At 42.7% G+C, this 12,263-nt stretch overlaps 1 protein-coding gene across 3 annotated transcripts in view; it reads right to left on the minus strand.

Annotated features, from left to right (window-relative positions):
- GRB7 (growth factor receptor bound protein 7) overlaps window positions 1-12,263 on the minus strand; it is a 92,443-nt gene that overhangs the window by 79,366 nt on the left and 814 nt on the right. For 2 of the 3 annotated variants that reach the window (XM_061588065.1, XM_061588066.1), the window contains exon 2: window positions 11,738-11,806. In XM_061588065.1, the coding sequence (XP_061444049.1) occupies window positions 11,738-11,740 (3 nt within the window). In that variant the 5' untranslated portion in view covers window positions 11,741-11,806. Of the gene's footprint in view, window positions 1-6,768; window positions 7,068-11,737; window positions 11,807-12,263 lie in introns of those variants that run through there. The other variant, XM_061588064.1, reaches the window with a different exon arrangement.

A 12,263-nucleotide genomic window follows, 5' to 3' on the forward strand; every position in this document is an offset into this window, starting at 1 on the left:
ACAGAAAGTAGAATGAGAGCACTGTAATTTGGTAGTAAACAGTGATCCCTTGAAGGACAATTCTATCAGAGTAGGCTGCCAAAGCCACATTACTTTAAACAATTGTTTCACACTTCCCCTAGGAAATCCAGAAACCACCTTTTACAGGGTCAGTTTTCTCTATAACTGGCAAGTATAAAGATCTGCAATTTGTTTCTATGTTTATTGACAAATGAACAGACTGACCACATAGCCTAGGAAGCAAACACCAGAACAGACAGGACAAGACCCAAAGCAATTAGTCACCCTTGCTGTCCTTCCAACTAAGGCTGGTTCTTGACAGCCAAAAATTTCTCAGTTCCTCTTTTCTGCCCACATTCATGTTGGGAAGAGGGGGGGAAATGTTTACCTCACTGAGGCTGCTTCCAGACAGGTGGCTTCTAGTGCTACCCAATCACTGCTCTTCTGCTGCAAGTTAGACACAGAATTGCAACCGACTTTCCACACCATCAGGGGAACTGCACTTTTTCAAGGTCAACATCCTCCTATATATTCCACCCACACCAGTGGGCAAGACATAGCGGCTCTGGATGGGATCATTTGATCCTTAGTACACACATTTAGTAAAATCCTTGCGGTGGGCACCCTTTTATGACCTCATTAATTCATTTTTAATTGATATTTTAATTAGTGCTTAAAAAACTAAGAGTTATAGCACTATAACACCATGATGCTATGTTTAGCTTTTTTTTAATAAAAGAAGATCAACACTAATTCTAGTCGCTGCCATTTTATCAACATGGTTAATGGTGCTGGCTAGAAGGCATTCTTCAAAAAATTATAGCATCATGTTGTTATAGTACTATACCACTTTCATGAAAGAAATTACAGCTGGAAAAGCATTTCATTATTAATTAAAAGACTGATTTAAAAAATAAATGGGGTCATGAAATGGTACCCACTGCAAAAGTTATAATGAATTTGTGCTGAGCTGTGACTGCTTCACTTTCCCAATATGTCACTGCCCATGTCAAAACCTTGCCCATTTATTTATATATATATATATATATATATATACACGTAATTGTGATTAACCAAACAGAGGTTTTTACTATATTAACAAAACGTTTCAGCTTCCGCCTTCATCAGCTGCCAACATACAAATGCTGTTACCAAGGTGGCAGTTATAGAGCTTTGAGGATGGAATGCTCAGAGGGGCTTCATTTGCAGAAGCTAAGTAGTGGTGGTACTGTCCTCCAGGTTCAGGCCATGTGGTGCCAATGTGTCCAGAGAGTAAATCCAAAAGTTCTCCCTTTTGGTCAATGCTGCTGGATCTGCTGGCATCTCTATTGCTGTTATGGAAAAGTCGAACAGGCTGTGACCCTCGATGTTAAAATGCTTTGCAACTGGTTGCTCCAGTTTTTTTGTCAACATTGCCGACTTGTGGTTCCTGAAGCGCATGCGTAGGTCAGTTGTGGTCTTTCCTACATACTGGATATGACATCCTGGTCTTTTGCACTCGATGATGTAAACTATATTGCAGGACCTGCAGGTGATGTTCTGTTTGATGTATTATGTCCTGCCTGTCCTAGTGCTTGTAAAAGTGGCTGTCTCCCTGAGGTACACACAGGTGATACAGCGTAGACAAGGATGAGACCCTGGATTGGTGATAGGTGGCTTTTTATATATATATATAAAATGGAAAAGTAGCACTAAAGGCATCTATACTTGTGGAGACTGCACTACTCTTCCATTCTTCTGAAAGAGTTGGAGAAAAGTAAGAACCACCATAGGGAAAATACAGGTTGACAATGATTGGATGATGGTCCCATATGAATGTCCCATAAAAAGCAAACAGACGAAGCATGGGAATCCCATACTAAATGCCTCATGTGGACTCACCCCCAGGCAGGTGGGATATGGCTCAAATTCTGGTAACTTTGAGTAACCACTGAAAAGATATTAACTAGGACGATAGCGCCCACCATCAAGTGCAACAGGGAGAGCGCACTTTTGTTTGCATAATTACAAAATAAGCTGAAACTACATTAAAGACATTTGGGAAGCTAAAGTGCTTGACTGATGGCTCGAGTCTGCTATCCTGAACCTCACCAAAAGCCCACCACTTCAAGCAACCACTTCACACTGCCCCACAGAAAGCCCATAAGACAGCTATGTCACTATGGCTTAACTGCATCTGATGCTTACTGGGATGATGCTTCAGAACCTGTTTTAACCACCAAGCTTTGTTTTTTTACTTACCAAGCCACTGGATGAGACCTGGGAAATTCTGTTAAAAACACTTCTTTTTAAAGTGGCTGTGGGAAAAAGCCTACCCACGGTGGCTCACAGCCTGTGGCAACCCAGTTGTGTACTTGTCACCAGCTGCAAGGTCCAGCTTTTGCTACGATGCCCTCAATGCACACTGAGGGTGGTGAAAAGTTGAGCACAAGGTTCACACACTGAGCTCATCACAGGCAGCTTTCTCCTTCAGCCACCTTGCACAGAAGTGGCTGTAAAAATTCATCCCAGGCCACACATTATCACCCGTCGCATGGGAAAGGGTTGGAGCCCTACTTGCAAAATATTCACATCCCACCCTGTGGCATTTCATAGACCCTGAAGCGTGCTTTGTATATAAAAGGCAGTGTGAAACTTCTGTCCCTTGGGTCATGATGAACTTGTGATGCTAACATACCAGACATTTGGCGTGCAATCCTCTACATAGTCTGGCCTGGCCTTTCTATAGTACACAGCCTGCTTTCCTTCCTCCCCCTCCCGTCCCCAGATAAATTGGCAGCATGTATCAGTGGCTACACAAACTTTGACTGGCACTTTCTAACAAAACAGTAAAACACTGCAGCAGCAAAAAATCAGCTGAACATATGAAACGGCTTTATAATGAGTCAGACCACTGGCCCATTCACCCTATTACTTATCTAGAAAGCAGCTCTCCAAAAGCAGAAGACTTCCCCAACCATGTTCCCTAAGCGCCTTTTAATCTGATGCTAGGGACTGAACCTGAGCCAACAGCCTCTCAGTTCATGCCTGCTGAAGGCACAAGCCACCCAGGGGAGAGGGGTCATCTCGAAAGCTTCATTTCAGGCACTGCCAACTACAGATGTTGCCTAGGTTTGGTTTCCTGAGTTCAGGGCTAACTGTTCAGGGCATCTGGAGGTGGACTGATGTTGCTTTGGAACTAGACGAGTGTCTGCGCTCTCTGCTGCAGCTTTCTCATTCCTTTTGGTTCGGTGATTCCCTGTTCCCTGCAGCTGTGAGAAGGCAGGACCAAACAAGAGGCCATCAAATGAAAGGACAAGACACTACTTCACCTTTACCCCACTCTTAACACACTCTTTTGGAAATAAATCTGGTTATGGCTATTAATTTACAGCACCCCCTTGCTGGCTGTGCTGTGCAAGTGCTGAGGTTACACTGGATTTCCGGGAACGAGGAGCCTCTTCCTGGAGTGCTCTTCAAGCAGAAGCAGAAGCTACAGGAACATACTGTACACCCAAAATGTTACAAGGGGGAAGTGGTGATTTAGGAGGGTGAGAAATTAACAGCTGGGTTGAGCGATTGCCAGGCACTGTGATTTTGCACAGAATGTGGTCCTGAGTGCAGAAATGGGCTTCCTAAGAATGAAATCTTACACGTTTGAGAACCCTTTCTTCAAAGGAAGGGAGTAGAGAGGGGTGTCTGGTAGTATGCAGCTGACACATAAATCTAATGAAGGTTTCAAGGCCAGAACAGCTGCAAAGCCTTGGAAGAGTGTTGAACTTCTATGTCATCCTGGACCTGAAGCAATGGGTTGTGCTTGCTGCTGGAGTTTGAAGTCAGTGGTAACCCAAAGCCTTGGCAAAACTACCAAGAAACAGTCTCTTTTTATTTTATGAAGCCTGCCAGAGCCCAAGGATACATTTTCTGTATTATGCAGAATTATATGGGACTGTATTGTTTGTTTGTTTATCTTTCTACTTTGCCCTTTAAGACTAGCTGTCACAGGGAGACTTACAATAAAAATGTTTTAAAAATGAATATACATGATAAAAACTTCAAATTAATAATATATGGGGGGCAGCAATAAGACCAATAGCAAGCTTGGCAGAATCAAAGTTATTGTGATCTTAAAGATCACAAGAGACGGGGTCATAAGTATCTCCTGGGGTGGGGAATTCCCAAGTGTGGGGCCACCATGGAAAAGGCCCTGTCCCTGGTATGTGATGGGATCAACTGCCTAGCCGCTACAAACACAATGGCGGCGGAATTCTGTATAAGCTGAAATTTCCAAGCTATCTTTAAAGCCAGCCTTATCTAGAGAGCATTACAGTAGAGAGCATTACAGTAGTCTATTCTGGTGTCAACAGTGTGTCTGTAACAAAGGCCAAGTCTGCTTTCTCCCTACTTGTTGCAATTAAAGTTATTTACTTTGAAGGAAAATAATTTTTATATTCCAAAATCCATTGGGCTTTTAATTTTCATTCTGTAAAAATAAGCCTTCCTATTTAGCATCAGCTTGAGAATTGCTTCTCGTGGTCCTGTGGTACTTCCTCCCCCACCACACCTTACCCTAGAGTTTCTACCGTAGGGATCCTATGCTACTCCAAGCTGCAACACAGGCAGAATTAAACAAACAAGGTTTTTCCCTTTCCATGCTGGGGTAAAACTTCACCTGTTGCACATTTTCCTGCCAAAAAAGACAAAGGTGATAAACCTGGCGCCCCTCACACAGGTGTCATATTAGGTAGCTTGGCAAACGTTCCATTGTGACCTGAGCTTCAGCAACCACTGGCACACCTCTATGCGTCCTATACCAAAGTTCCTCAACTAAGTTTTTGAGCACACCAGCTGCACTGACCCTGACCTAGGTTGCCATTATTTTTCTGGCAGAGGCACTCTGACTTTAACTGGTGCACAACAAATAGAAATTCAGCAGGGGGAGTATGCTGCTTGTCCCATCTCCAACCATGAATCTTGGAAATCATAAATTATGCTAAGAATAAAACTAGGAAAATTCACACATAATGCCATAGAGCTTGAACACAAAATGTGGAGGAAGCTGTCAACATTATTGGTACTATTTACCAAAGGCATGGTTCACACATAACACTAAGCTATGGTTTAACAAATCACTAATAGTCCCACAGGCAAACAAACCATTCTCATTTCCCCAAAGTTTAGTTTGTTTTCCAGCTGCTCTTGTCTTTGTAACTTTCTGAGTGTTTGGGTGGGGTGGCCAAGCAAACCATGGTTAAGGACTGGCGCTGGGGTCACATGCAATGCCAAACCATCATTAAAACAAGCCAAGGTTCAGATTGTGGTTTCTTGATGGTAAACAAACCATAAACTGTTGAGCTTGGTTCACACACAACACTAAACTATGGTTTATTAAACTATGGCTTAGTACTATGTGCGAACCAGGCCTTTGGTGAATAGTAGAAATAGTGTTGGCAGATTTTTTTTAAAAAGATGCTTTTAAACATGTTTTGTTTAAATATATTTTGAAGACTGTTTTTAAGATGTTTTAGAGTGTTTTTAGTGTTTTATTTGCTGCTCTAGGCTCCTTCTGGGAGGAAGTAAGGGATATAAATTTAATAAATAATAATAACTGTTTTTCAGCAGTTTAATGTGGTGCAAAAGTGGGGTCATTGCTTGTGCCTGTGTACATTCATTCCACTTTGCCTCTTGGGAATAGGGTTTGGCAAGGTTCTGTATAGTTTCAAAAAAGTTTTTGATCAGCAGGACAAAGGGAATGTATGAATACGTCATGGGAAATATACATCCTCTCAAACCATTTTCAAGCTGCTCTTTTACAAACTTCTGTCTGACTCTACCCATCAATTCAAAATAGAAAGCATATTTTCATGTGAGCAAATATGTGAATGAACACACAAGATCAGTCAACACTGCCTTGAGTGCTTACATGTAACACAGGTGCACAAACATTCATTACAACACTCATATAGCTGTTCTCCCATTCCCCCCAAAGTATGTATTTGTTTGTACACTTTTGCACACGCACTCACTCACACACACAAAAGTACAAAGCTACCTTATATAGCCGAGATCACTAGCCCATCTAGCTCAGTATTGCCTATTAGCAGCAGCCGTCCAAAGCCTTGGGCAGAGGTCTTCTCCAGCTCTGCTACACAAAATCTTTTTAATGGAAGAAGCCAATGATTAAATCTTGGACCTCCTGCCTGTGTTCTTCTGCTCATTTGTGACCCCTGTCCTTCTGAACAAACAGATGTATGTACAACCACTCACATTATTGGAGGTATACCTACACAGCCTTCCATGCAAATTCATTTGCTTTCCAACATTAGCCTCAAAAACACAGCTTCATGATATCATATCTATAAAGAGGAGACCTGTAAGCAGAACAGGGCTGTGCTCCAAATAAGCCATTTCCTCCACGCTCCTTAACACTCCAGTAAATCTCAATTTGAGCTAGGACCTTGGCTTTCCATTTTGTGTGCTTAACTCAGGTCTGGAATATAGAGTTTCCTTGTGCATCTGCAGAGTGCCTTTCCCTTACCACTCAGTAGCAACAGCTGACCACATATCTGAGATTGGAGAGCCATTTTGAGTTCATTACTCCCCCATTTAAGAATTAACCAGTGCCTGAGAAGAAGGGAAAGTCCCTTTGCCTCACCCTAAAGTAATCATAAACAGCCCCCCACAGATCACAGACCAGGAGTCTCGGCTTACAGATGAGGGCATAGCTTCCATGTCTGGTTCTGTACCCTTTAAGGCATCAGTCCCCAGTCCCCAGAGATCAGGAATTACCTTGTAGCAGGAAGCAACACTGCGACTTCTCTTTTGATGGGGGCAGGTGAGAACCTCGCCTGGGGAGCCACGCTTTCGCAGGCACGTGCAGCAGAAGACTACCCCCACAGCTCTCCTCCAGTGCAAGCCCCGGGTTTCTTGCATACTATGGTCCAGAAGCAAGAGCCTCTAAGTTGCCTTCTTTAACCAAGCACCTCCATTGGCTGGAAGTGGGGCTCCACAACTGCTTTCCACCCTACTCCAAAGTGACTCAGCACGTAGCTACATAGAAGGCTCTTTCCATGCTCCCCCTCCCCCTGCCCCTCGGTCCACTGAAGCCCCATATGCTTCACACTCAGCTAAGATGACAGGACTGGATGTTTGAAATAGTGATGACTACAGAGGATCCGTCCAGCAGGGCTCACTCTGTACCAATCCCGTCACCCGTTTTCTTAAAAAAAACCCAGCTTCTGTTCCATGTTCCCAGTCCTTGTGGCAGAAGCATGACCTGAAGGACCATCTGGAAGAAGGTAGCAATAGCTGATGCGTTGCATGCAGGCAGAATCTGCCTGAGTCTCCTTACGGAGCAGAAGTCATTCGAAGATGCTGAGTGACTCAAAAGCCACATGGTGCTAAGCTATTTCTGTCTGTCTCGAGATTCAAGCTGGCAGGGCCAAGTCAGGCCAAGCAGAGACTGCAAACCGGGGGGCTGGGGGGGTGGCAGACTTCCTTACCAACTAGGTCTTTTAAGCTTTTCAAGAATCACCCAGCTATTTGTAAAGAGATACTCACTGCTCCATTGGTCAAACTTTAAATGCCACCTGAGGTCACTTAGCCAGAGGTTAGTTCTGCTCTAGCAACCACATCTGTTGTGGCAAGGGAAGGGTTAACAAGCCTCTCTCATCGCTCACCCAACCCAGGCCTCAGCTGATAAACTTTTAACAAGGGGAACTTGCCAGCTTTATCCAGGAAAGTGGTTTTTATTATAGTTCTTCCAAAAAGTGTGTCTGCATTTCACTTTCAGCTTTTGGGCAGCAGGAGAAGGGGGCAGTGCAGCCACAGGGAAGAAGACCATCTTGTCTGGACCAGCGCATGTTAGCTTCCCAATATGGTGGCTGGAGAACTGATGACTTTGCCATGAGTAAATCAGCCCCGGCTTAACCAAGTCAAAACTAATTAAGTTCTGGGGAGTGCAGAAGCAGAATGTATTCCTTTTATTGAGTGGCAGCAGAGAAATTTTAAAAAGAAAAAAAGTGGGGAGAGGGAGGGAAATACAAGACTTGCATGTGGGACAAAACAAATGCTTTGGAATTCTAAAATGGCTTCTCTGACATAATGAGTTCTACCCTCACTTCTGCTCATTGAAAAGCTGCACTTCAGGGCTTCAGACAGCCACACTGACCTAATTCTAAGGTTGAGAAAAATCAATGATTTTTAAAACAAAAAAACAGACTTTAAAAAATTTAAATGGGATTTTGTTTAATTTAAATTCAGATTTTAAAATTTTCTTAAAACAATTATTAAAAAAGATCCTAGGTCAAAGATATCATCAAGAATACTAATTATACAACTTCCAATTATATTATTTGAAAATGTTAACAACAGTTTATGGAGATGGGAGATAACCTGATCAGTCCTACAGGTGGTGTATGTGATGTGCATGCTCTCTATCTCTCAGTCTTGCCTTTCTCTAAATGCAAAGATAAAGAAGGTCAATGAACAGAGAATTGGGGAGATGGAGTACATCTGAACAAGGAAGAGACCACTGAAGTGGTCATCCAGTTCTTAACAACAGTAGCCTTTTCTGCAGGTATAGTGAGAATTTTTTCTTCCTTTAGACAGGCAGAGCAATCCAAATCCCGGGGAGCCAGCAGAAGGGGGCTAGCGGAGGAGGAGCCCATGGAAAGCTCTGCAGGATCCTCCTGCTTGGGAGTTGCGGGCTCCATCGGTAGCCACACAGATAAGCCGGCTGGGAAGTGCCGGCTCCAACGAACAGGCCTCTCGGGGAGTAAGAGCTCCCCGTAGGCTACAATGGACATTTAACCAAATTAATTTTCTGTGTTGGCCTTTTGGCCAGCTACGTTTGCAGTGGAAATAGGATGCAGGAGAGATGTCTAAATGTGAGGAGGATCTCACGTAAGTGCTCCCCCACAGCTCCTCCCCTGCCACTTCCCTGGAACACCATGTTTTTGCTGGCCCTCCGTCTGCCAGGCTGGCCATCCCTGGGAGACTCCTGGCTCAGCAGTGGCTCCTCAGCATCCAACTCACCGCAGCCCGGCAGAAAGGTGAGTTGGACTGCACCCTAATTCATTCTAAATTGAGAAATAAATTAAGAACTGAAAAAGTAGGAAAGCTAGTATTTCTTTTCCAGACAATAAACAAGGAAGACAAAGGTGAAGAAATACCACCCAATATTTTAAGTTCCTCATGTCAACTTGGTTGAAATTTTAAAGAACTACATTTATCTAAAAACTGAAATAGTTAACCATTCAAAAATCCATGTACATGTTTTGTTAATGTCATTGTTTGTTGAAGAAGAAAAATAACCAGAACAACAAACATTTTTAGTACAATATAATAGCCTGTTTGGTGGTGGTGATTCTGGCACATTATGACAAAAATATCATGATTAATTGAACAGTTAGAACTGGTTCATCTCCTGAATGACTTCACAAGTTCATTAGTGCTAAAATGACCAAATTATCATCCTGCTTTTTAATAAAAATTAATCTGAAAACAATTCAGAAAATTGCTTAGTGTGTACCTACTTTCTAATGAAACCTACATTTCTGAATATGTGTTGAAGTTATATTAAACAATAATGTACTTCTACTAAAAATGATGATTAAATAGAACCTTACTAGTGATTTAAACTGTGATTTAAAATGGAGCCCTTCAGAGAAGCGATTTAAATAAAAAAATTCAATTTGATTTAAATCAAATCAACCCTGCCTTGTTCACACCAGCATGAATTAAAACAAATCTGCACTTATGCATCCCTGCACTGGAACAACATGAGAGCAAAGGCTGCACATGCATGCACATTTTCCAAGGAAGTAAATCCTACTGAACTCAATGGAACTTAGGCTGAATCCTAACCCCTGGACGGCACCCTCTGGAAGCTGGGCGATAAGGGGGTGATTTTAAGCTAGAAAAAGACAAGAGAGGGAAGTTATTTTTGAATATGTATATTGTTTTGTTTATCTCCCCACTTTTCTACTCAGCTGCAGCCTGCCTCAGACAGTTTTAGATATTTTTAAAAAGAAAAAAGTGGAGAAAGAAATCACTGAATTGGGTAATATGTAGTTTGAGAATGTAAAGCAGGTTACGTAAAGTATATGTGTCTAAGGGGAGTGGTAAGCAGAAACAAAGAACAAGAAAACAAAATTCCAAAAGCCTGAGCTGCATGGATATTAACCCTGGAAAAGGGAAACTAATTCCTTAGAATCTGATCTGAGGTCCAGTAGTGTGCCAGAAGACAGCGTCAGAAGCTACCTTGAACAAGTGGCTGGTCTTCTGGGTCTAAAAGAGCTAATATAATCACTTTGAAAGTAACACCGTTGTTTCCAACAGCTCTCCTGAAGATAAAAGAATCATAAGATGCCAAAATGGAAGTACCAACAGGTGCCAGCTGCAGAAAAGAAATAGAGTATGTTGTTCAAAAGGTCCTGGACTTGCATGAGGAAGCAGAAAAGCTCTGCAGTTGCTACACAGAGAAGATCCAAGCTACTCTGAAAGCTCTACAGTCCTTTCAAGAGAAAGTGGCAATGGAATTCAAACAGTTGCATGACTTCTTGTATGATGAGGAGTTGTCTGTTATGGCCAAAATAGATCAAGAGGAAGAGAAGTATCCATGCTTTCTGGAAAACAAGCTGATAGATGTGGCTTAGGTAGAGTCTTCTGCTCTGGAGCTGGTGGACCTCAGCAAGCCCAGCAATATCAATGGACACTTCATAGGCATGACTAAGATCCAGTTGGCACAACTAAGGTCTCAGTTGACCAGGTACAGCAAGGAGTTGAGGTTCTGTGGGTCAGATGAGCTGTGCAGCCCTCCCCTAAAGTATTCCGTTTGCAAGGAGATGCTAAAGAGCATGGCACATTCCACACTGGAGCACCTCACTCTTGATGTCAACAGTGCACATCCTCACCTGATTGTTTCTGCAGACTTAAAAGCAGTCAAGCTGAGCCCATTTCACCAGGCAGTTCCAAAGAGTCAATGATGCTTGCAACCCTGTTTCTATGTCCTCTGTTCACAGGGTTTCCAGTCAGGCAAGCATTACTGGGAAGTGAGCACTGGGAAGAAAACCAACTGGGTCCTTGGGATAGGCAGCTGCCATGTCATCCGCAAGGCAATGGAAAATCTTACTCCTGAAAATGATTACAGGGTTCTCAGGAAAGCAGCAGGCAATCAGTTCTGTGCCTTGAGCTCAACCCCAGTTCTTCTTGCTCTCAGCCACAGTCCCTCAGATCGTTCCTAGACTATGAAAATTGCAAGTTGGGTTTTACAGTGCCGAGGTCATGGTGAAAATGCACCATCACAGGCAACTTTCAGGATAAATTGTATCCTTTCTTCTGCCCTGACTTGGCACTCTCTGAAGAGGATTACTGCCCTCTTACAATAAATAATTAGAAGAAAGAAGAGAAAATAGAGAGCTGGTTTCTTTTGAGGGAGAAGGCAAATGGTGAAAAAGCAGGGGGGAAATAATAATAAATAGTCTGGTCTATCTTTCATGGCTTTCTCTTAAGGAGCACCAACTTTTTTAGTTTTGTGAAAAGGCTAGAAATCTAGAAGTCTCAGCACAATTACAAAGTTCCCATGGCCGAATACATCCCAGTTGAGGCACTTTCAGACAACTACAATTTAATAGGGTAGAAGCAGCCTAAAACTAAACTGTAAACATCTGCTTTAGTGGGTGGGTGGGAGAGACAATAGAGGCTTATGCTATTCATGATGGTGTTTACACTTAATGTTTAATATGAGTTTACTTACCATGTCCAGACATGTCTAGTAATGGTCTACCACAGAACTTGTCGCACGTAATTTCAAATGGTTGTAAATCTGTGGATTTAAAGTTTACACATCATTCCATATGGTTGCTTGTGTGTGTGCTATTACGTATTATTCATATGGAGTGATCTTACTGCATGTTTTACTCAGAAGTGTAACTTTTTAATGGAGCTTATGTCAAGGTACACAGCTTTACCATGCAACCCTATGTGTGTCTATTCAGAAGTAAGCCCCGCTGAGTTCAACTGGAATTATTCCCAGGTAAAAGTGCACAGGAGTGCATATCTTAAAGTATGTCGACACCAGCCAATCTCTGAGTGTTTGGTCTAGAGCAGAGGGTGCTGGTGTGAGTGCATGTGATGCTGAAAACCCATAAATGCTAGGAGGAGAAAATGTGTGTATTTAGGATTTATTGCCCAATTGGGATTTGATCTGAGCCTGAGTGAGAGGGATTAAGATTTCAAGAGTTCCTGATGTAAACCTGTGCTGTGAGGGATGAATGAGGGGT

This window comes from Rhineura floridana, chromosome 11 (assembly GCF_030035675.1).
Source record: "Rhineura floridana isolate rRhiFlo1 chromosome 11, rRhiFlo1.hap2, whole genome shotgun sequence".
NCBI classification, from domain to species: Eukaryota; Metazoa; Chordata; class Lepidosauria; order Squamata; family Rhineuridae; genus Rhineura; species Rhineura floridana.